General features: G+C 43.4%; 1 protein-coding gene across 12 annotated transcripts in view; it reads left to right on the top strand.

Moving 5' to 3' along the window:
• The window catches only part of map2 (microtubule-associated protein 2), a 43,204-nt gene that overhangs the window by 6,408 nt on the left and 11,241 nt on the right, over positions 1–25,555 (top strand). For 8 of the 12 annotated variants that reach the window (XM_086123054.1, XM_086123059.1, XM_086123058.1 and 5 more), the window contains exons 2-10: positions 4,782–4,833; positions 9,110–9,216; positions 13,781–14,044; positions 16,048–16,137; positions 16,262–16,336; positions 18,977–19,192; positions 20,077–20,391; positions 21,438–24,842; positions 25,314–25,544. In XM_086123054.1, coding sequence (XP_085979180.1) covers positions 13,834–14,044; positions 16,048–16,137; positions 16,262–16,336; positions 18,977–19,192; positions 20,077–20,391; positions 21,438–24,842; positions 25,314–25,544 — 4,543 coding nt within the window. In that variant the 5' untranslated portion in view covers positions 4,782–4,833; positions 9,110–9,216; positions 13,781–13,833. The remainder of the gene's footprint in view (positions 1–4,781; positions 4,834–9,109; positions 9,217–13,780; positions 14,045–16,047; positions 16,138–16,261; positions 16,337–18,976; positions 19,193–20,076; positions 20,392–21,437; positions 24,843–25,313; positions 25,545–25,555) is intronic. The other 4 variants (XM_086123060.1, XM_086123055.1, XM_086123051.1 and 1 more) reach the window with 2 other exon arrangements.

The following is a 25,555-nucleotide window of genomic DNA, read 5'->3' as shown; positions in this document are numbered from 1 at the left end:
CCATTTGATCGGTCTGTTACGCCGATTTAAAAGGCACATTTAGTGCCAAGTCAGTGTGTTAGGACTTACTTCATTCCACTGGAAGCCATTTAGCCATACCGCCTACTGCTCAAGCTCTCCTGTGCGCAAACACGTGCGCAGCCTTGAATGCATGCACCTCTTGTCGGCACTCTCTCGCTCTTTTGGATTTGGTCATTGCGATGTACTGCTGCGTTGTTTAATCTTGTTTGCCGCAGCTACGGCTGAGACGAATGAAGGAATCCAGTGGCAGGAGGTGTTTTCCTGATCACACTTTCTGCTCGCATGGCACAGTGTTGGAAATACAAGGCTAAGATTAATTTGTGTTTTGTTTTTTTCAGTGTTCCTATCTGAAAGTTCTGAAATACTGTTTCTATGCCAGGGTCCTGCAAAGCAAAATAATATTGTTATATACACATTTCTATAATTGCGTTGTTCTTCCTACTTGTTTTGTTGTTGTTTTTTTTTTTTAATCAGCATTGCCTCTGCAGGTTGAAGCCAAAGTAGTACACTCCCATTTCGCGTCACTTGTCATCAGAATCCGCTGAGCCAGCGTCAGCATCTGGTGTGACATGCACAGCACTTGTTGGACAGCGACGTTGCTTTCAACACAACAGGGCGGGAGGCTTGCAGATTTCCCGAATAGACAAGTGCTTCCCAACCGCGGTTACAGCTGTCATGCTACCTCCGATGATGGAATATTGGCGGTACGACTTTGTCCTGCGACAGTCTGTTTCAGCCACCCGGAAAAGACAGGCAGTTTAGAAAGTGCCTCTTGACTTCTCTGAGGGTCATGGTAGCTTCCTCCCCAGTGAAGTCACCACCGTCCGTTGCGGTTTTGACTCTCTCCACATTTTTGACGATTGGCGCACACTTCAGGAACAGGAACAATGTTAGACGAAGGACGGGGGAGAGGTGCATTATTATCAGAGTAATATTTTTAAAAGCTACTTTCATCCATCTTGGAATCGTCATCGGTGAGAGCGATCATTCCTTTTTGAGATGAACATTTTCTGAATCGGCTAATGCCATTGTTAGTTGCCATGGAGACTGACTGAGTTAGGGTGTTGCTATGGAAACTGAGAGGCTGCTCATCACCACGCACAGCAGGCTTCACCGCTCCCTCGAGCCAACCGCACAAATACACAAGACATCTGCACGCAATAAACATGAACAAATAACCTGGTAAAATTTGTGTTTTGAATTGGATATTTGTGGTGTTTTTTTTTTTTTTAAGCAATAATAAACGAAGCGATGCAATAGCCTTTATAGTGAAACCTGCGTTGGCTTGAGAGTGGTGGGGTGGTGCAATGATTCATCGGTCAACCTTAATGGATGTCTAGCCTCCTCTACCCTGGGGAATAGGAATGCATTCCCCCCCACCCCCCCATTCTAATATAAATAACATAAAATGAGACAAACAAATTGGCCCGTGCCATTCATCGGAACTCACTTGCAGAGTTCACACACGCAGTTAAGTCCTTCCATGCTTATTCTATATTGGCAGACATCATGAATGTGTCATGAAATCTTTGTCTCGCCATGCCTTGTGTAACTGTTGACACTATGGCAGGCCTGAGAAAGTACTTTTAGTTGACTAAAGTGGTCCCTTGATCCAATTGATTTGTTTACTGATATGTCCTTTTTACTGTGGGGAATGTGACAGACAACTACAAATAGTTGTGATGTACCGGGTAATTTCGATTTGGGATTTGGAGAAACCCCAACAAAGTTAAAAAAAAAAAAAAGATCTGTGACCTGCCAAATTCCAACCAAAATCGAACCGGGACTACATACATATATTAAGGGGAAACATTGATTCAAAGGAAAAGGCTTCATCGCAAAACCTTCTTCTCTTGAACCACAATAGGACTACGACTTCATTATTTGCGTCGACATTGCGATGGACAATTTGAATCTGTAAAACACAATTAATCATTCATGAAACCGACGTTTGGCCGAAAGTCAATTTTCCAGAAGCCGTGTAATAGTAATCGGGAGCAGCGGGACCGGATTCAGTAGTCCCTCAGGAAATAGCTCGTGTTTTACTGCGGCGTGAAAAAAAAAAAAAGACACACCAAAGGTTAATGGTCCGCTGATGCATGATACGCACATAACAATTTGGAGCTGGTTCCTAAAGGAGCATGAGCGGTTGTTGGTTTGGTGTTCGTTTTTGCTCAATCTGACTCCGCTCTTGAAAAATCACCCAGAAATTTGACCAATAGATTCAGGAATGATTCTCAATATAAAAGCTGTCGTTTTTGTCCCCGGGATTCCAATACACGCAATCAGTAAATACAATTTTCCTTGAGTCCCGTATGGCATCGCGCACGTGTCTGTGCCACACAAGACGGACACTTTGGATTACATTCAAGTGTTTGCTGATGGGTGATTTTGGCACTGCGACAGACAGTCTGTATTCATGGATCAGTGCGGTGTATTATCATAGTACAAATGCTCTCAGGCAGGACATGACAAGGACAACAACGATTCACTTCTCGTTTCCGTTTAAGATGAGCTGACATTTCGATTACCATACCTCGTAATGGGATAGCACCCTATCCTAAGAACGTGTGTGTGCGTGTGTGCGTGCGTGCGCCTTTAGGCGTTTCATGTAAATAGGATGTCACATCACGAACTGCGAAGAAACAAGGAGGGCGGGGAGCAAAACAACAACAAAAAATGCTATTGATTTTAATTATGTCTTAATATTTGTCTATATAAAGTGCTATTGATTTTATTTTAAAAATAAATATATATACTGTATATATATATATATATATATATATATATATATATATATATACGTACAGTATATATTTAGTTCAGCAACAATGAGATAATATTTAGGTCGCATACCATTTCATCTCGAATGTCATGACATCATTGCCGTACTGTCAAGTACATGACTCGGCATTGTATTTGGTCCTTTAACAGGTAAACACAATTAATATTTGAGGACATATAAGGTACTTTAATTGCGAAAAGTAAGTCACGCCTCACAATGACGTTTTTTTTTTCTCAAGCAGACAAAAGTGCAGCGCATCAGCATTCACTGGCAGTCAAGTTCAGCTTGTCCTCCAAAGGAAACCAGTCAACTGCAAGTCTTGTACAGAACCTTTCCCAACTCTGATGCCTGTTACTGAACTGTTAAAAGACCAGATTTTTTCCCCTCAGTTTGCATTTCATGCTGTTAAGGGAAAAATGCTCTGAGGTCAGCTTGTTCCAGATGGATTTGTTTGGATGTAGAAAGTGGTCGGAGCTTCAATTTATTTTTGTATGTGTGTGTGTGGGGGTGGGGGCTTTTTCATATTCATCACAGTGGAGGAATTTTGACCACTCTTCCTTGTTAAATTGTCGTCATGGTTTTTGGAGCATGAACGCATGAACTACCAAGTCATATTACATTTTTGCATTTACTTGGATTGTCCTTGTGAGACGTAAATAGTGGCATGATGATCCAAAACATTTTGAGTTGATGAATACGCCAAAGAAGAAAAAAAAATCAGGAAGGGGGCAAATATTTCACGATCTGTGTTGTTCTGTACTGTGTGGAAATATTGCACCAAGATATATTTTTATTTTATTGATTATTATTATCATTTTTAAAAAATCTGAATGACGTTACTTCACCCATCCATTCATCAATCCATTTTCTGAACCGCTTTATCCTCATGAGGGTTGCGGTGGGTGCTGGAGCCGATCCCAGCCGTCTTCGGGCAACAGGCGGGGGAGACCCTGAACTGGTTGCCAGCCAATCGTAGGGCACACAGAGACGAACAACCATTCGCGCTCACACTCACACGCAGGGAGAATTTAGAGTTTTCAATCAGCCTGCCATGCATGTTTTTGGAATGTGGGAGGAAACCGGAGTACCCGGAGAAAACCCATGACCTCTGCACTGTGAGGTCGATGCGCTAACCACTCGTCCACCGGGCCACCCTACGTTACTTCATATTGGCAGAGATAAGTTGAGAATTACCAAAAAAATTGGGGAAAAAATACGTACCGATACTTAAACTGCCGTAACGATTTAATTTGATTTCGAAAAATTCAATAGTTTATTTTGGAATTGCTATTCCATAATAGGATAAAACAATCATATTGTTTTACTTCAAATTATCATTCGATCAGATCACTGATCTTAATACGCCGCTCAAGTGATGTGTTAACTTGCTATATTGTGAGTAACATCACTTGGGATGCAGCTCAGTCACACAATCTATCATGAAAATGTCTACTTCCTAATATTTGTCAGGACACGTGCCGTTATTACCGTCTGTGGCGTGCTATCAATAATGTCTTCCAGTCTTACGATAGTAGCAGAACCGTACCTCACCAGACCGCCTGGCTGCTTTTGTTCTGCGCTTTAACAAGCATTTCCAAGTTTGCACGTGTGTGCGCGCGCGCTTGTGACAAAGACAGCAGAAAGTGCGTCTGCATTTGACTCGTCACACTAACCACCACGGACGGCACACAGACAATCACAAACCCACCATTTTTGCAGCCTCAACGCGCTCTCTTTAGCGCGACCGTTGACTGATTACGACTTTCTCCCTTCAGATTCCACCTCATCCTCTCTCCATCTGTCCCGCAGATTTGCAGGTGCTCGGTTGGTGTGAGTTTGTGCGCGTGTATGCGTGCGCGTGTATTAAGAGACGCCACCTGCCACCGCGCTCCCAAAGGACTAAGAGGCAAATCTGTCTCTCTGCCTTTCTACCCCCACGACTGCTCTTACCCTTTATCCACTGTCACTTTTCCAGGACTCGGATGCAAGCTTTCCCCTGAGTTACGGACCGTATCACAGTTAGCCAGGTGAGTCTCTCCCTCCGTTTCTTTTTCGTCATCCCAGGCTCACACTCATTGTTCCCCTCTGTATCAGTATGTGCTGCTGTAAAGTTGCTGCGTCACCCCCGTTGCTAAAAAGGCACCGTTAGCTTCACTATACCACCAGTCGCCGCAGAAGCACTTACCTTTCTTTTTATATGGGGGACCACAGCGCTGTTGTGTTATCGTGGACATTTACGACACCCGTGGCCATGTCTTGTGGTGTCATATTTCACATTGAGTATGAATGTTTGGTTGTCTATATTGTATGCGTCATGTGACCCTTGACTGGCAACCAGTCAAGGGTTGCATTTCGGACGCCGTAAGATGTAATATCAGTCTCCGGTTTGATTAATCACATCACGCGTGCTAATAGATTTTGAATACCATTATGTCATTATCATTAGAAGAACTTTTCAGCAATCCTTCTTACAAAGTAGACGCGTTCCCTGGCTACTTTTCGAAGAACACATTTTTTAAAGGCCTGTTTGATGGACAGTAGTGAATCAGGCGTTATGTTGTAGCAATATGCCGAATGAGCGGCTTTGCAGCTTGATTCAGCTGTTTTCTTGAAGTTTCAGACCAAACTTTTCCATCAAACCCCAGAAAAACAAACTTTAAATAGTCTGCTTGGCGACAAAAAGTGTGAATGATGAAGCATCCGTTATAGTGGTTTGCTGTTGCGCCTGCACATAATTTCTAAAACTGCTTCACACAGCTCTTCATTTCAATGAACAATCAAAGGCACAATCTGATGGCGTGCGTGCAGAAGAGAAGGGCACTGGAGGTTTTGCGTATTGGATATTTTTTTTTTTAAATGAGCAAAACTAGTTGCTTACACACATGAAAAGAAACTGTACCTTGTGGCTTACACCATGCAAAATTTTTGGTGGAGAGCAGGTTAATGAGGAGGGAGATTAGGCTAATAGCGTAAAAATATCTTCTTGTCCGAAAGAAAAATTGACTCAAAAGTTTTTATTTTTTATTTTTTTTATTTCAGTTTTTGAAAGGTTTTATTTCCAGATTGTTTGCCTTAATGTAAATTCCATTCATATATAGTTTTATACAATTATTATGATTTTATTTGGACAAAACATTTTACTTCATGAATCAATGAGGTACCAGTGCTGTTAGTTCCTGCTACATGTGTCCAAGTCAACCACATTTTTGTTTTACTATGAGTTAACTCATTAAGATTAACTTTCCCCAAAAGGTTTCGTTTTGTACAAGTATGGTTTTATAAAACATATTGCTTCATGAATCAATCATGTACATGTCCTGTTCATTCCCCCCTCGAAGCATAAACAAAACACTCACACACTCACACACACACACACACACGCACACACACGCACACACACACACACACACACACTAGCACTACGTACAAGAAAAAAACCCACGCGCTGTTCACTCTGCTGATCGCATTAAAACTGACAGGTGGCTGCTGGATGCGTAGTCCCAGGAGATCAACAAAGTGCTTTGATTGTGTGCATAGTCGTGTGAGTGTGTGGATGTGTGTGTTGGCAAACAAGAAAATGATGACAGCGAAGATGCTCGATAACTTAAAAAAAAAGTGCTTTGTTGCAGAATTTTGAGTCACTTGGAAGTAATGAAGCTCATGCCTTGTATACTGGGAATATTTTGACCCCCTTTGGTTATATTACCGTATTTTCCACACTATAAGGCGCCTCAGAGTATAAGGAGCACCTTCAATGAATGGCCTATTTTAAAACTGTTTTCATATACAGGGTCCACTGTATTATAAGGCGCATAGAATTGAAGCTACAATAGCGGCTGTGGTTGTGTTATGTATCCGCTAGATGGAGCTACGCTAAAGGCAATACAATACAATACAGCTTTATTTATATAGAGCCGTCACAACCGCTGCAGCCGTCACCAAGCGCTTTACAGAACATTTAAAAAAATATTCCGTCAAGAAATCAGAATATTGATCCAAATATAAGGTGCATCGGATTATAAGGCACATTGTCGCCTTTTGAGAAAATTGAATGCTTTCAGATGTATCTTATAGTCCGGAAAATACAGTATTATAAGGCTCAAAATTAACGACTTTGCATTCCAAATTGTAATTCATTCATCGTAGCATCCATTTTGTCTAACTCTTTGTTTGATCGAACCAGTTTATCTGCTAATGTTCAGCATGGCCAGACCAGGGCAGTGATGCAGTGCAAGATTAAAATGACCGCACAAAAAGTCAAGCTATGTTTGAAAGATTTGTTGATCTGCACATCGTCTGAGTGTTTCCATTGCATGTTTTTACCTTACAGCATATTAAATGATTCAAGCATTGCTTTCAGATATTTAGCACAGGGCAGTCTGACAGAAAACAAGACAGGTCAATACAGGCCAGTGCTGTGTATTTGTTGTCTAGAGCCGGTTGAAACTTCCAAACATGACAAAATTAAAATGACACAACATTTACTTTAAGGTCAAGGTACTGCTTTGTCAGTAAATGCACATTTGTATGTAGGCGGCTGAAGTATCCCGCAGTGTCCTTGGAAAGTGTCTGAATTGAAATTAATTATATTTAAAGCACTTCAAATAGATTTCTGGATGAATGCGGCGAAATTACTTGGCAGTGTGACTGTGAGATTACCGCTTCTCATCGGCGTGGCTGCAGCATCCTTTTCTTGCCTCTCTCCGACAGAACTCCTCCGTTCTCTTTTGTTAAGGACAAAAGTCATACATTGTCTTCCGGTAATAGGAAACAGTTGTGGTGCTGCTGAGTCATAGCTTGGCTGGATTTGCAGTTTTCATGCCGCACACTAATTCAACTTTAAAAGTTTCGTCAAGGATCATGGTGTACCCACCGTATTTTCCGCACTATAAGGCGCACCTAAAAGCATTCAATTTTCTCAAAAGCCAACAGTGCGCCATATAATCAGATGTGTTTTATATATGGATTAATATACGGGGTTCTTGGATGTAGGATTTTAAATGGCCTGTAAAGAGCTTGGTTCCAGCTGCAGCAGTTATGGAAGCTCGATATCAATAAAGATGTATTGTATTGTATTCCCTTTAGCGTAGCTCCATCTTCTGGATGCATAACACAACCGCAGCCACTATTGTAGCTTCTATTCTATGTGCCTTATAATGCGGTGCACCTTATATATGAAAACTGTTTTAAAATAGGCCATTCATTGAAGGTGCGCCTGATACTCCAAAGCGCCTTATAATGCGGAAAATACGATCAATTGAATTTCCCTTTTCTCAGCAGTCACCAAGGTGTCTGTAGGCCTCCTCCAAAAGCAGCTGGAGTCGTTATTTCATATTGCAAGAGAAACTTAACAATTTCCAAATTCTGCTCTTTATAGCCGACACCTCCGTCGCATAGTTAAATGGCACACTTGCCAGTAAAGGGAGCTGCTTGGCACTAGAATGAGAACCTGTCAAAAAACAAAACAAAACAAAACAGAGTATTCTCTTTGCTTATTTTGGGCATGTACATTACCCCATGGAACAAAACCTGTTTGATGCGACTTAAAAAAAAATAGCTGTTTGAAAATCTTAAAGATAGCACAGACAGACTGACGGAAGACGGTATGAGAACTCGAGCCTCAAGCACTTCACACCTTCACAGCAAGCTGGAGAGGCGCTGTTAAGTGGATTGTGCGGCCCCGTCAGAGAGAGCGTTTCAAGCGAGTCAAGTCTTAATACTTAATTTACCTGGTGTTTTCCTGACTTTCGGTGTGTATTTATGGTACAGGCGTGACAGTGGCATCAGTCCTCTTAGGAGGACGGGCTGACTTCAAACTTGCAAATGCAGCATCTGCAGTTTATAATATACCTAAGTAGCGTGCCGTAATGTGTTTGGTGTCAATGGGCAGTTCTGAATTTCGGGTTTATTAATGGGTTATCTGAAAGATAACCTCCAGGCTGCAAGACTTGTCGAGTAGCCACGAAACAAGAATGCACTCAAATAGCAAACATTTGATTGCGTTTTTTTTCATTCTGTTCCGTTTCATGGAGTTGTGTTATCAGCAGTGACGAGACTACAATTCAAAATGGTTGAGCAAAAACATCAGCTTGGAGCATTAGAAAATAAAGATTGTTTTTTTTTTTTGGTTCTGTTTTGTTTTTGTTTTTTTTAAATTCCAAAACGTCCCTTCTTACATTTGACATGAGATTACAGAATATAAATTTCTTCACTCAATTCTCCAGGTGAATCAATTTATTTTATTCATTTTGAATAATGAATAATAATATTTTTTTTTCCTTTTTTCTTTTCTATAATCTCTAGGTTCGTCGAGAGAGTCACAATTCCAGCAACAGTCTTCAAAAGAACGAGGGAATCCTTTTTTTAGACGTGGCTTTGATTGATTGGCAAGTCCCACACAGGTGACGCAGGTAAATAAACTTCTCTTTTTTTGTAATTCATGATAATTTTGCTGCTCCCTTGATAAGAGTCCAATTTGATACATTTATTCATCACTAATCAATAAGTAGTGCAAAAAAAAAAAAATTAATCACATTCAGTTCCGTAATTGCGCCATTGGCTGACCAGCTTTGACTAGTTTCCTGTAATAATAACAGAAACATCTCTATCTTATGTTCCAACACTTCACAGACGTGCTGTGTACCTGTCAAATAGGTAAAAAAAAAAGAGAGCGAGTGAGAGGGAGAGAGAGTGGATGTCTGTTACCTCCATAAAAGCTGTGGCCGTGTGGGTGGACGTACATGTGAGTGCAGGCTGCTAGAAGCTGAGTGGGAAGTGGGTTATTGAGTGGGAAGAGAAGAGCTGCTTTAGTGAGACGATCAACACCAAGGTCCGCTGAAAGCCAGTCACGCTTTTGTGAGCTCTCATTGTTTCCTGCACAAATTTTCCAGGTAGCGAGATTGGTGAAGGGGGTTGGATAAGAGCCTTTTTAGTTGATTTTTCTTTTCTTTTCTGGCGTCAATTTAATTTGTGTTAAGGCCCAGTGACTGGGCGTGCTCATTTATTTTATTGTAAACGACTAAACTACTCGGCTACTAGTAAGTCTAGAAACAGTCACAGATACGCAATCGGTCCCAAGAAACCGGGCGAGTTCTTGGGAGTGTTTTCCGTAGAATCAGGGAAAGAATCCTTTCTATCTGGTGAATCCTGAAAACTCAGGAGTAATTGACGTCCCCGCTAAAAAGGTGTGCAATTGACTTTGGATGCCGCTAGATGGTAGCAAAGCACTACCTTTGTTGAAATAAAGCAGCTCAAATCACTTCATCGTAGATCCTCCCACCCCCCAAGGTGTAATAAGATGGTCGCAAAGCACTACTACTGTCTAAATAGAGCTCCTCAACTGATCTCACTGTAGTTCCTTGACTCCAAGGTGCTGCGAGATCGCAACCAAGCACTACTTTTGGCTAAACGGAGGTCCATAACTCACTTCAACCAGTTTGACTGTCAAAAGTGCCCACAAAATGATGCAAAGCAGAAATATTACATGATCCCCAACCGGAGAATTCTTACTGTGAGACTGATGTGCTGACTCCATGTACCGCTGCGTTGCCCTGATGAGATTGATAGCACTCTTATGCTTACACTGTTACACTGTCGATATAAAGCAGATTTCTAGTTCAGAAACCAAGGTGAAGCCTTTCTAGGCCAGGACACCCGCCAGGCCGCTTAGGCTCGCTTTAGCTCCCTTGACATCGTTGCCTTTGCTGCAGTCAAAAATTCACGGTCGCTGATTTTGTCGGACTTCATGTAAACTGTCCCTTTGTCGTATTTGAGCATATAATGCGAGGTCGAAATGTTCTTATTATGATTTGAAAAAGAGGCATGTGCCTCCTGAGCTGCTTTGCAGCTCTTCAGCTCCTACAGTGAGGAGGCCCTGCGAGGAGAGCCCCGCAATGCAGCATCTGTGTGACGCACACGCACACACTCACACACCGAGATGCTGGCATGTGAATGTGATCAGAACGTAGGAGGCGAGATGGGAAAAAAAAAGGCCAAGAAAGCGGAGAGGAGGGGAAAGATGAAGGCTGATGGAAGCTGGGGGAGGAGTGTGTAGGTGGATGGACAATACCAGGAGGAAGGTAAAGAGGTAGGAAGAAATAACAGGTGGGAGGAAGACTCACAGGTGGGGGGGAAAACCCCCAACAGAAATTAGACTTATGACACATATCAGAGAGATTTGCCTTGCTGGATTGATAATACATTCATGTTCATGTAAGAACGTACCTTGTAGCAATTTGGAGCAAGCGTGTATGCGCGCACGTGCAAAGCGGTAGTGTCAACGTGGTCTTCACTCGATCGACTAGGACGTTCATTCCTTATGGATCGTGTCTTCCCGGAGAATGTGATCGAATGACTCCCTTCCAGCCCGTGTCAATTATTGTTAAGGTGCCCTTCAGCAAGGCGGTCAACCTTCCGCGCTGAACGTCTACAGTTGGAGCCTGAACGTTAGCGGCATCTGTGATGCCAGCCAGCAATTTGAAGTCATTTACCGTAATGCTGCTTCACCTTGGGAAAAAACAAAAGCCATCCGCTTAATCAGTAACTCTATCTAACATTCACTTAATTTGACAATATGAAAAATGATGCGTGGCGAGATAGATATCGTCGTAATGGCATTTTAAAATTGAGTATATTCACGGTATCGTTAGCATTTGGAAAATGAGACAATGATCTTGTACAGATTTTGTGAATGTCGTCATGGTTTGGGGGATTTGGTGGATTTCAAAATTTCATGGGAAGGCCGTTAGCAAAACATCTAAAAATCTAGATCTAAGAACATTTTTTTTGTACGTTTAACCTTTGTAAATAGCTAATTTAACAACACTAACTATTAAGCACGATAGCTAGCTTATAATAAACCTGAATTGCGAGCTCAGTCTAAAAATACCATAAACGGTTATTTGTGACTGCAAAAATGCATCGTCAGTCTGCCATCCTAGAGCAGGTGAAAAGAGCAGATCAGTCAGCCTTCTGTGCATGTGTAACACTTCTGACGTGATGCACACTGCAATATGTTGAACATTTTGTGGCAGGAGATGGTTGACTTAAAAAAAATGAGTGGAGTTGCAATTACAAAAAAAAAAAAAAAATCATTTATTTTCCTTACTAACCAGCTGTAAAGTACTGTTTTGTAGCTTGGTTTAACATCATGACAGACAGATGGAAATGTTGTCAAGTTAAAATGGAGATTGTGCCTGAAACACCTTTCAGCCTCTCTGCCAGATGGTCAGACTAATTGCTCAATATCAGCTTGACAAGATTCCAGCTCCTTTTTTTCATATATCGATTCTTTGGCATTTTGCAATGAGTCCTCTCGCTCTGTTCTGTCACCGCTTACTCAACTCTGTTCACCCCCCCCACCCCGCACCCCCCACCCCGAGACAGACTTGAGAGAATCCCTGTGGCGAAGTGCCACATGCCTTTTGCCAATCGCAGCAGAGTCAGTGTTCACTTTAAATGAGTGCCCCCCGCCCCACCACTCCCACAATGGGTTTGTTAGAAAGCCTCCAATTTCCCTTCAGAACCACGTTTGCCTATGCCATACTATACACCAAAATACTCCAGCAAATGTGAGCCTTTGATTGTAAATGATCTGCCAATGTGCACCTTTTGGCTGGGCGTCTAATAAGAAACTGCAGCATCTGGCGATTGCCGTTTCATGCAACCGCCCGTTTTCAAAATGTCCACAGGTGCTTGTCAAGTTCGATGTGGAGGTCAGCCACCAAACACAAAGTGACCTTCATCATCAGATGGGCAGGAGCAAGACAGAATGACAACCTAATTTTGATAATTTACGACTTTTAATAAATAGGAGTGCTGTTCGGATGAGGCCCCCGAGCGGGTTCACGGTGGCGGAAGACGAGCTGTGACAGTGAAGGAATCTTCAAATGAGACGGACCGTTCCGAATGGAGAAGTCGTGCGGAGTACAAAGTCTCTATTGGGGCTGTCATTCCTATATCCGTGGAGCTGAGTCATGCAAATCCGGATGATTATTCATTTTGGCTTAGAGCTTAAACACTCTACATTAAATATTCAACACAGCCGTTCTCTGGCAGGTAGACAGATCCATCGGTATTGTATTTGTCTGATTGCTTGCTGTTGAATGAGTTGGAGCTTGTTGTTACGTTCGTCTCCATTTACTTGTCGATTTCCCATGTCCGCGGGTACTTTCACACGAGCATCGATTAATCTGTTTTAATCACATGATTTATTTCAGTTCATTTGGTCAGAAGTGAACACCGCAATTGAAGTCTGGTGGGGAGCAAATCATCACTTGGTAATAAACGGGCAAGTGGCTTTCATTTTCCGATAACCAACATTTTATCGTGAAATTTAAACCGCGCATAGCAGTACACGATTTTCTTGTCTAGAAACATGAGTGAGAATTTTGATAAATTTCTCACCATGAATTTTGGTCTACAGATGAAGTGATAGCAGAAGCACAGTCACGATTTTGCCGGCAAAACCAACACACTTGGGTAAACCTGGTTTATTAAAAAGGGATTAATAGGAATGGCAACGGTGTCAGGCTCTCAGCATCAAAGTGTGCAGAGTAATTCAGCTCTATTAACTAGAGCGCGGCTGGCGCCGTACAATACAAATGTCCTGAATTAGCAAATGAACTTTATTTTAGGACAACATTGTATTGTTGTCATCGAAAGCAAAAGTTTGTGACGTCAAGTAACGACACCCAGACACAGTCTGGAAAACGAGTCAAGTCGCTTGCTATGCCGCGATAAGCCGTCGAGAACAACTTAAAAAAACATATCCAGGCATTGATGTTCATATATTATTTCTTACCGCGTTGGCAGCGTGTTACCGTCAAGGACCGCATTTCAGCCCAAGTATGGTTACATTGAGAGGAAGGCTGTAAGCTCTTGTCTACCTTTACTGTCCTTTAGCTGACATTGCTAACTTAGCACTTAATTACATGTTGACTTGTGACCATGCCTGCATCTCCTCCCTCCCCACAGAAGGCGAGACATCCCTCGACCCCCCCCTTCCCCTGTCCTGAGCTTGTACCAGCATGGCAGATGACCGACAGCCAGAAGACGGTTCCGCTCAGTGGGACCCTTCGAGGGGCCAGGAGCCCATTGGTACCCACGGGGCCAATGGTTTCTCATCTTCCTCGTACAGGACATGCCAGACCGGTGGGGCTCACACGACCGCCGCCCCCTTCTCTGCAAGGGAGAACGGGTTCAATGGGGAGTTAACCGGTGCTCACGCTATAACTGCAGGTACGCAATCATCTCTGTTTTATACCTCAGCGCACGACTTGTTGAAAAAACGTCAAATCAGTCGTTGCGTTTCGGTGTGTAATCTGTCTCGATGTCTTTAGTCAGCGAACTGGATGCGTTGGCTTTCTTGTAGGCTTCCATGTTTGTTTGTGCGTAATGCGTGCACGGTCTTTGGGGTTCGTGTGGGTTGGCAGCACACTGAGTCCAACCCGAATCACATGCTGTTATTAAACATGCTATAATTACACCGTTAAATCGGTTTCTCTACCCATCAGCCCTCCAGCTCACCCTCACTGACACCCCGGAGACAGGAATGGTGATGCACCGGTGGTGTTACCATGACAACGGGTCCCCCACCAATTTGTTTTTACCAGGGCTTTTGTTCTTTTTTTTTTTTTTTTTTTTTTTTACCGTCAGCTCACACCGGAGCTGTTAGCCTTATAATTTCAACTTAAAGATGAGATAAGAAGCAATTCCAGTGTCATACGTGTGCTAGAATCGAATCATGATGGATATATTTTGGGCTGTGGTTTCAGTAACTCTTCCTTTTAGCTTTCTTTTTAGTGGAATATGTACCAGTATTTAAGCATGATATTTTATATCGCAGTCCTGCTGTTATTACACAGAAATGACAGAAGAGAAAGAAACGAACAGACATGTGGTTTATTTTTAAAAAAATGTGTCTTGGCGCTCGCATTGGAGACTGCGCTTCTTCCTCTGAATCAGCGAAGGTGTCTGTTAAATTACACACCACAATGGACTCCAACTACATTACTCTCTGGGGAAAATAGTCCCTCACACATTTCATTTTGTTTCCGTTAGTTCAAGTCAGACACAGCTGAACGACATAACATTGTCTTATTTTTATGACCACTCGGTCGTGAAAATTCTACGCAATCAACAAGATTTCCACAAACCAATCAATAGACTAATCCATTTTTATTCCCATCCCTTGCACACCATACGAGGTGACTCCAACATGCTGTGGATAACTGCTGAGAATCGCTGACACTCGATAATCCTCCGGAGCTTCTGAAAATCAGCTCCTCAGATACAACAAGAACCTCTGAAGCACTAAATTGCCTCCTTGACATTATTGTTAAGCCTGGAGCTCACTATGCTGTCTTTTTTTTTTTTTTTTGGCCTCACAGAGGTCAAGCGCAACATGCTGCAAACTACTTTAGTGCAAAACGAAATATGAATCGTGTATACATACATACACATATATGTGTATATATATATATATATATATATATATATATATATATATATATATAAAATATTATAATATGCTGACCTGGTTTTGCATCCAGTGGCACTGTCTGTGCCTTCCCATTGTGTGTTTGCGAGAGCCTGTGTGCATGTGGGGCACTCCCTCTGTGTGTTTGTGTTGACTCAGGGCTTCTCGTCTCTGCCTCGGGATGAACCATTTCTCTCATCTTTTACCACAGGTAATAGAGTATAGTCCATCTCGTCTGGCTCAAGGGCTAAAGTATTAGTTCTTCGTTCCAGAAATGATATGACTTTTTTTGTATTTGTATCTTCTGTATAACAACCTGCAGGTCATTATTTTATTTGACATGTTTGTGTTGGATAAAAGCTGACCGAGGCGAGTCGAGCAAATTTTCATCACTGCGAGCATGCTTTGTGAAAGTGACAAGGTCATTTAAAAAAAAAAGGAATTCTACCATCCTTGTGCCAATCTGTCCTGGCATCTTTCTGTCACTCTGAAATCTGAAAATTCGGTAACAGTGACAAAGAGTTAGTTACAAATATGAAGACATTGTCACCTGCGAAATTTACAAGTCAAAATGTGTTATTGGTTGCGTTTTTGCAGTCCTTCATTTGCATTTCGGCAGAGGTAACGTATATTACTGGCCTTTGTTCATTGCTGCTCAAGTATTCCGGTATTAAAAGAATTTTCATTGGCATGAATAGACTTCACTGTTTAAAATCTAACCTGAGAGGAACTCGCAAGCTTTTGCTCTTATTTCTGTGCTCAGAGCAAGTGTCCGCTAGGATCGTGCAGGAAGTGACTGCAGAGGCAGTGGCGGTACTGAAGGGGGAACAGGAGAGTCAAAGGCTGCCCTCAGGTTTGCCGCACACGCTCACAAACACCTGCACCGGCTGCAACGTTACCGTACAATTGATTTCAACGCCATTAAATTCAACGCGGACCGCAAGGCTCGAAATATAATTCTTCATCTTCAATTGTAGTTGAAGACACCGCCAATTTACCTCCATCGCCACCTCCTTCACCGGCTGCAGAACAATTTGGTCCTCTTGAGCAAGGTAGGCCAAAAAAAGGACAAGTGTGCTCCAATGGATGTTTAAAAAAAGATTTTTTTTTTAAATCCTTCTACTTCATCAGCAAATTGGAATTGCTGAGAGCTTAGGGATGACTCTGTCCCAACAGACCATCCAGAGTTCATAACAAGCTAATTTTCATTTATATCAGTCGCATGCTCCATCCTCCTTATTTTGAAGCAATGACTGACAGGTTTTGGCTCCTGAACATTTTTTGGTTCAACTTGAAGAGCAAGAAAGGCCAAAGCGCCATGTTTAGGAGTAGTTTTATTTGAGTCATTGTTTTCTTCCATTTCCCCTTCTAACCTGCATACCTCACAGTCTCCCCTCATACTAATATAACAGCCTGGTACCGTATTTTCCGCAGTATAAGGCGCAGCTTCAATGACTGGCCTATTTTAAAACTGTTTTCATATATAGGGCGCATAGAAACGAAGCTACAATAGTGGCTGCGGTTACGTTATGCATCCCCTAGATAGAGCTATGCTGAAGGGAATCCTATCCAATCCAATACAGTTTTATTTCCACAGAGCCTTCACAACCACTGCAGCTGTAACAAAGCGCTTTACAGAACATTTAAAATACTACATCCAAGAAATATTGATCTATATATAAGGCACATCTGATTATAAGGCACACTGTCATCTTTTGAGGAAAATTGAATGCTTTTTGGTGCGCCTTATAGTGCGGAAAATACGGTCACTCCCTTGGTGACATGTCTCTTCATGGTGGGTTTTCTTTTTTTGTTTTTTTGGGCAGCTGTCAGTGTCTTTGTGTGTGACTCTCGGGCTTTTAGGGCTCAGCCCTGTAGACATTACTTCTGTTGGAAACAGAATCTGCACATCAAATCTTGAGGCAGGTTACAAAATAGGATTAGGATTGAAGCTGGTGAGAAATGTTCAAGTTCTATGAAAGCATCTAGCTACCTTAGCTAGACTCAGGCTCTTCTAAATCTGTGACCAAAAAAGTATTCCCTTAAATGGCAGTGACTTCTGCGGATAATGCAGTTGTGGATTTGTTTGATAGTAAGTGTGTTATACGTGACCGTCAACCAAAAATAGTTAAACATCACAGAGAGGTTTGCGATTGTTTTGTTTTGTTTTGTTTGTTTGGCTTTTTTCCAAAGGGACCATTAAAAAGTTAATCGCTTAGAATTGGTTCTATGGCAGCGGAATCACATTTGACATGTGTGGTAATCACTGATGAGGGAAATTGTGCTTTGGTTAGGTTGTTTTTTAAGCCATGCTTTAGTATTGTTGGCGTTTAATTGCAGTACCTGTTATGGTATAGCTTGTTCTTTAACCCAGTAAATTGAGTCACTTTCTTGGCCTGACAATCTTGGTCTCTCATAAGTTGCTATTTATAGTCACTTCATCAATGTCTGTGTGTGTCATGATGTTTTTGTAACCCCTTTCTGATTTCCTTGGAATTTTTATTTACCAATGTCCAATGGGCGATTTGCATATACAGTCGCGCTGTGATGTCATGTCTGGAAATTGCGACTGACCATTTTCTGGTTTGGCCACCTACGACAGCCATGTAGGCAGGGCTTGAAACAACAGCCACGTAAGGAGTGTTTTTAAAAGATTGTTTGGCTGAGTTTTTTTTCTTTTCATTCCTAAACACCAAACAAAACTGTCAACATCAGTGTGTTCCAATGTGCACATTTCCATTTAAATATGCAACGCCAGCAATGTTGAACTAACTCAAGAGAATATATTTTACTCTGATCCAGACCACGCTGTTGTAGACACAGCAGTGCATAAATAAATACGATTAAAAATAGAAATCGACTCGTTAAAGAGCGAGAGACCCCAGAGCTGAAAATTAATCGTATATTTGGATTACAAAGATTTTATGTGTCAACCCAATTAAGATAAAACGGGAGATAAATCTTCCCATAATGTTGAGCAGCCGTACATTAACAGTTTTTTCTCGTGTTTCTTCATGAATCCAAAGGACTTTATTTGACACTAACACCAAACACAGATTAAGAGAAAACATTGTGTCGTTTGTCACCCTTTTAGCGACAGTATTTTCTGCCTCTATGACTGAAAATGTTACTAATGTTACTACAGTACCACACGCATATTCTATCAGTAACTGAAAATGCTTATTAGCATATTGATAACGATGTCCAATGTGATCACAATCTTAGGAAGAATGCTGACTTTGAACACACTCTTAAAGCCCTTCTCTCAATTGCTGCTCTGTGTTTTCCAAAGACGATGTACTGTAGGTCAGCCCTGTAAACGCTGCGTGTCGAATAACACCCGATTTTCAAAACCGTCAAAGACCTAGCCGCCATTAGTCAGAATGTGCAAAGAGCCCATTTTCTTTTACCCTCGACTCTTCTCCAGAAAATGTCCATTTTGAACCACCCCTCGTCCTAACTGCTACAGTTGCTATTGCTCACGTAAAGCTCCGAACCAGAAAAAAAAGTTCATTTAAAAAGCAAGCAAGAAACATAGCGCTGACTCCTTGTTTTTTTTTTTAAATGGACATTTTTGTTTGAGCCGTTCCATCACTCCCCTCCCCGCTCTTTACGTCCTCTTTTATTTCTTCCTCATCGTGCGTGTCCAGATTTCCCTGCAGTTCTTCTCCTTGTGTCTGTCTTGTTTGTAGATGTAGGGGATGAGGAGGAGGCAGGCCCTCTCCGGCGCTTCCAAAATTCTCGGGAGAGGTGCAAGTTCCTCGCCCCCTCCATCTCAGTTTCTGTGCCTGAGGACGACCCCTACCACTCCGACGAGGAGTACTATGAGCACCCCTTGTTCAGCCCAGAGTGGACGCACTCGGGTGCCCGCCCCATGGGGCAGGCTGTGGCCTTTAGGCAGATCGAAGGTGAACCACACGCGGGTTCCTCTTTGCCGTCGCTCGACCTCTCCACCCCTTACTTTCCTTTTTCTCTTTTGAGCAGCTCCCTCATCCGTATTGTGCCTTCGTCCCGGCATCTATCTCTCCACCCTTCCGTCTCTCCATTTGTCCGTTTGTCCTTCATCTTTGTGTGTTTGCGTGTCCTTGTGATGTCCGTTTGCGCTGAAAAAAAAACAAAAACGGAGAGATTTCAGATTCGTCAGCTGTCATATTCTTATCATTTAATTCACTCATCATTGCTCCTTGTGTTTGCAATCACGCTTAGGTCAACACATTGTAGGGGGCGTCCCACAAAGGAGGATGGTGTTGTTGAGATTCCATCAATGGACGTAGGATATCGTGATTAAGGTTTTAATGGCTATGACCGCTATACATATGAATTAATTAACTGTTGAGTTACCCAAAGCCCCACTTTTGACCTGACTTATTATTACAAACAATCATTCGATTTACACAAGCATAAAGCTGTGAGGATAGAAAAGATGTATCTGTTTTTTCCTCTTTAGTAATGTTTGGCTTGGAGGATGTGTTATCTATCGATCCGGAGTATAGTTTGCTTCTCCACATTGAATCTATTTTTTTTTTCGCAGTAGAGTAAATTGGACCAGGCATGGTTGGTGAGAAGGAAAAGAAAAACCTGACCTCTCCAAGATTGTTCTTTACAGGGTCAAAAAGCTAATTTGAAAAGAATACTCACATGCCATACACCGTGCCTATATGTGATATATCTGTCAACACTTTGGATCATCTCAAAGTGTCCCTTCATTGGTTAATGTTCTCACACTGCCCAAGTCTGTGTCGCCTATAGTCTTAATGTGTCCCCCTCCGCCTCTCACCCTGTTTTTGAGAAGAAGAGACCATGGAAGCTCTTACAGCTGAATACGAGGAGGAGGATGATGTGGATGAGGAAGAGGATGAGGAGGAGAGTGCAGAGGCAGCTCTTGATGAGCAGCAATGGAGCGGGGAAGAGCCCGACCCGGACATCCCCGAAGCGGAGGTTTTAGAGCAGGCAGAGGCCGTAGACAAGGCCCCGGATCTAGACCAGGGCCCGGTTGAGGCAGCTAGTGCTCCCTCAGGAAGCTCTTTGGACAGAGAGGAGGAGCAGGAGGAGGAACAGGAGGAGGAGGAAGAGGAGGAGGCAGAGGGTGAGGAGAGCCCTGAGACAGGTGTGTCCTCCCCTCTGCGCACCCTGCCTGCATGTTCACAGCTTGTCCACTGTATACGAATGCCGGATGTGTTTAAGGGGCAGGAGAATTCAAGCGTTATTCAGGTGGAATGGCAAATCATTTGCCCCCTCCCCCCCCGCCCCCCGCACTGCTGTGTCCTGCAAGGCAACACAGGCTCGTTAGTGGATAAAGTCACATTACCTTATCTTTAACGTAGTTACATTGTTATCCTTGTTATGCCTGTGTTTTCTTATTGTCGCTCTTGTTTGGGGCTGGCTCTTTTGTAGTGGTATGATTACGTGTTGCACCCGCAATCATGCTTTTAATCACCAGCTACAAGCTTCCAGGATTGTCAATATGTTTACACCGATGGCTTGGTGCTGGTATACCAGTGCGTTGCGCCTATGTCATATTTGAACCATTATTTCAGCGGGAAGGGAATGGCAGGGGATCTCATTTTTTTGGAACTAATTATTGTACACGTCCTATTGCCTTAACCAACATTTATCAAACGACCAAGTCATCTGGTTTAGTTGTCGCCAATGTTAGTTTGTCGCTTATTACCGGTATGTTGATCTGATTTTCACAACCAGGACTCCTCAGTATTGATGCAAATTTTTATTTGAACCATTTAATGGCATATGGCACTCGTCATTAACACGCATGCTCATTTGATCAAAACAATGTCACTAATCTTAGATTTGTACCTCTCAATTTTGACAAAGAATGACTGACATTTGATGTTGTAATCGACAGATGATGTAATATGCATGGATATCCATTCCATGAATTATTGTTTGTTTTTCATCAGTCCGCCTGACAGTTGCCTCATGCCGGTATTATCACATACCATGCCATATTTCCATCCATCTCTGAATTGGTGGACCTCATTCGTTCGCCGTTCATCTTCGGTGATGGCTGTGTCATTGCGCTGTAAGTTTCAGAGGAGAGCTTTGCCTGTTTTGCTCCCATTAACCGGCCAAATGAATACCAGCGCATGCCAAAGCCAAAGCTTTCACATTGTGTTCATAACGACCAACTTACAGATGTCCTTTCAGCTGTGAAGACAGACTTGGAAAAACCCGTAAGTGAGAAAAGCGGTTCCATGAGCCCAGACAGCATCGGGTCAGAGAAACGTCCAGAGGAGTTTTTTGAGCAACAGACCCAGGAGTTCTTTGCCGGTGAACGAATCGTACCAGAGAGTCCCACCATCGATATGCCATCTTTTGTACCTCCAGATGTTCAAACTCAAGCCAAAGAATCTGCAAAGTCAATCTCCCTTCAGCCCATTTACGGCGAGCCCCTCACCGTGTCTGAGAAGCAGCCGTCTGTGGAGGTGGTAGAGTTCAGCAGCCTCGGTGCCCCCTCTGATTTCTCAGCGATGGGAGTCAAAGTTGAAGAAGGAAATTTGACAAGTGATGCAATGTCGGCATATTTCGAAACATCAGCCCCTGAGGCTCACGCGTCCCCCCAGGGTAAGAGCGAGGGTTATTATGAACTGAGCCGAGTCAGTGACGAGACCAACACCGTTGATTCCAAGTCTCCGAAGATTGATTTGCCAGCTCGGGAGAGTCCTCAAACCCAAAACACAGACACTCAAGATTTCTCAGTTCCAGACAGGGGTAATGAATGCAAGCTTTCCCCAGGTAAACTGGCCCTGGAGCAAAGGAGCTATTCCTTAAACATAACCATTGGGGCAATGGATCAAAACGGCCAAGGCAGAATGAGGAACTTTTCCCCACTGGCCACTGATATCATGACACACACCAGTGGAAGTCTCGATGAGTTGGCGGATTACCTCCCAACCACGACTCCTTCCGGAGAAAAGCCACCTCCCTTTCCACCACTAATCCTAGAGACTGCAGCTTCAATCACTTCTGATTCCTCATCTCCACCAAGAATGGCTGACACCATTTCGAACCCCAGCCCTGAACCCGACTCACCCGGGTCCCCAGATTCCCCCCAGCCATGCGAGAGCAGCCCTCAAAATAACGCCGTCATGGCTCAAGACTTGCCTGAGATGCTAGATCTTGCTGGGTCCCGTTCTCGACTGTCATCTGAAACTACTGAACCAGAAATTGTCCGGCGCAAGTCATTTCAAGCCTTCTCTGATGACCTGCTTTCTAGCCTCGTCTCAGGCGAGCAAAGTCCTGGAATAAAAAAGAGTGACAGTCAGCTGGAAGAGCTGGGCTATTGTGTGTTCAGTGAATACTCTGGACCTATGCCGTCCCCTGCAGATGTGGTTAGCCCAACAAACACTTCTGCACAGGTCTTCACCCCCGCTGTTCTTGAGGAGAAAGTCGCTGCACAGGCCAGGAAGCTAGCAGTTAGAGACACATCTGTCGAAGACCAGAACCAGACTGTTGAGCTGACTGTCAGTGAAGAAAAGGAGATGAGCGAAAGTAAAGGGAAAGATTCCTCTGAAGAGGGTCAAAAGAATATGAATGACCAGCTGAAGACATCAGTCAGTGAGCAGGTGAAATCATCTGCCCTGCCAGGGGAGTCGTTTGTGACACCCACTGTCACGGTGACTCTCGAAGGTGGGAGGTCAGGAAGCGAGACAGAACAACAAGCCAGTGGCGAAGGCTCCGCTTCCGAAACGGAGATTGCCGACTATGAGAGGCAGATCCGCAAACTGGAGATGGAGGGCAGGCCTCTGAGTTTGGAGGAAGAACGAGAGTTGCAGGAGCTTCGGGAGAAGGTCAAGCTGGTGCACCAGGAGGCTTACGAGGAGGTGGATGCTGAAGATGTCTACCAGTTGACCGGGGTGGCCAAAGACCGCATTGCCAGGCCTGTCAAGACTTCCCCCACTTCATCAGTGGAAAGCAATATTGATGATGACAAACTTCTTTCTCCAGTGCTCTCACCATCCAAGCTCAAACAGAAAGAGCTTTATGGCTCCCCTAAAAAAGCAGTGTCACCAGTGTTAACAGTAACCAAAGAGCCCAAGGAGGAAGCAGATAAAAATGCGAGAGAACAGAACGAAAAAGAAGCACCTCAAGGGAAAATTCAGATTGAGACGGTGAATCACAATTCAGAAGAGCCGGAAAAGAAACTGAATGAAATCAAAGAGAGAGAAGAAAAGGAAAGGAGGGAAGATGCGGCAGAGAGGACTCAAAGGGAGGACGATGAGAAAGAGCAAATGAGACAAAAAGAAGAGGGAGAGACACACGAAAGAGAGATTAAAGAAAAGGAAGAGAAGATTGGGAAAGACAAGGAGGAGAGAGAAAAGGAAGAGGCCGAGAGATTGGAGAAGGAAAGGAAAGAAAAAGCAGAGAAGGAAATGAGAGAAAAGGAAGAGGCCGATAGGATGCAGAGTGAAAGAAAAGACAAAGCGCAGAGAGAAATCAGGGAAAGGGAAGAAGCGGAGAAAATGGAGAAAGCGGAGAAAGAAAGGAAAGAAAAGGAGGAGGCCGAAAGAATGGAGAAAGAAAGAAAAGACGAGGAGGAGAGAGAAATCCGAGAAAGGGAAGAAGCAGAGAAAATGGAGAAAGAAAGACAGGAGAAGGCATTGAGAGAAAAAGAGGAGGCCGAGAGAATGGAGCAAGAAAGAAAAGACAAAGAGGAAAGGGAACTCAGGGAGAAGGAGGAGGCTGAGAAAATGGAGAAGGAAAGGAAAGAAAAGCAGGAGATGGAAATGAGAGCAAGGGAAGAGGCAGAGAGAGTTGAGGAAGAAAGAAAAGAAAAAGAGAGGAAGATGAGAGAGAAGGAAGAGGCGGAGAGGACCGAAAAAGAGAGGAAAGAGAAAGAGGAAAGGGAGAAAGAGGAACGAGAGATGAAAGAAAAGGAAGAGGCAAAGGCGATCAAACAAAGGGAAGAGCACGAAAAGTTAGCGCAGGCAAGGAAAGCGGAAAAGGAAAGAGATGAGAAAGAGTTGAGCGAGAGGGAAAGTCTGATTGAAGAGAAGACGCAACATGTTGGAGAGACAAAGACAATGGCCGAAATGGACAAAACCAAACCGGCCGAAAAAGAGCAACCGGAGCAAGCGTCAACTGCCGGAGCAGCTGCGGTCAAAGAGATCACGGAGACTCGTACCGCCATCGAATCGGTCATAACCGTCGAAGACGACTTCATCACTGTGGTCCAGACCATCGATGAAGCAGATGAACCGGGACACAGTGTTCGTTTCTCTGCCCCACCTGAAGCCTTGGGCTTACCTGGCGAGCGAGAGCAAGAGGAGGAGGAGCAAGAGGAGGAGCAGGAGGAGGAGCAAGAGGAGGAGGAGGAGGAGATGGACGAGGATGATGACGAGGAGGAGTCTGTGGAGTTGGCCCAGGAGGCGGACATCGAGGCTGCCAGTTTCGAAGAGGTTTGTGACATTCCTGAGACCCCTGTGACTCCTGAGAGGGAAGTTCAGCCCGTAGAAACAGAGGCTCCGACAGACAGTTACGACAAAGATGAAACCACCATGGACGACTCCATCTTGGACAGCTCTTGGGTGGACCCACAAGGTGAGGCCTTTTTTTTTCATGTCTTTGCTTTCTCGGGTACCAGCAAGCAGTAAGCTTCAGTTCAGTTGCTTCCACCAAACAATTGTCTTTCGAGCAATGAACGGAGGGCAGTGTCGCTTCACTCTCCGCTCCGACAGACTAGTCAATTTGTCGACTTATCTACTCCACGACTACCTCTAGTGAATGAAGCCGACTAGTCGCTAATCTTGTGGATTTTTTTTCTTTATTATGGATTTTTGCAAATTACATTTTAGTACTGTACTATAAAATACATCAATGACATCATCATTGACTAGTCGACGTCAGATCGACTTTCACCACATCAGTCTTGATCATCTGAAACGAACATTACTGCTTGGGTATAATTAGGTTGACTTCTGAAAATGTTTTTCATTCTTGGTGAGTAATTTTGAAACAATGATGAGCCCTGTTTTATTTCTTTATATTTATAATTCTTTATATTTTGGGCAGATGACGATAAGAGCATGGCTACAGAGCAGATTCAGCCCTTGCCGACTGTGCCTAGCTCTGTCAAGAAGTCCACTGTCCAGACCAAGCAAACACAGCAGAAGAAAACAGAGAAGCATGAAAAGCCAAACAAGCCCAAAACTAAGAGCGGGCGGGTTAAAGGCAGACTGTCGACTCCTGAACGGAAGCCGATGCGCAAGGAACCAGTTTACATCCCACGAGAGAAGAAAAAAGGTTTCTCTCCT

This window comes from Hippocampus guttulatus, chromosome 11 (assembly GCF_054856545.1).
Source record: "Hippocampus guttulatus isolate MCC_2025c chromosome 11, RoL_Hgut_1.0, whole genome shotgun sequence".
NCBI lineage: Eukaryota > Metazoa > Chordata > Actinopteri > Syngnathiformes > Syngnathidae > Hippocampus > Hippocampus guttulatus.
The sequence above is the reverse complement of the archived record's forward strand: the minus strand, read 5'-3'. Positions and strand labels throughout refer to the sequence as shown.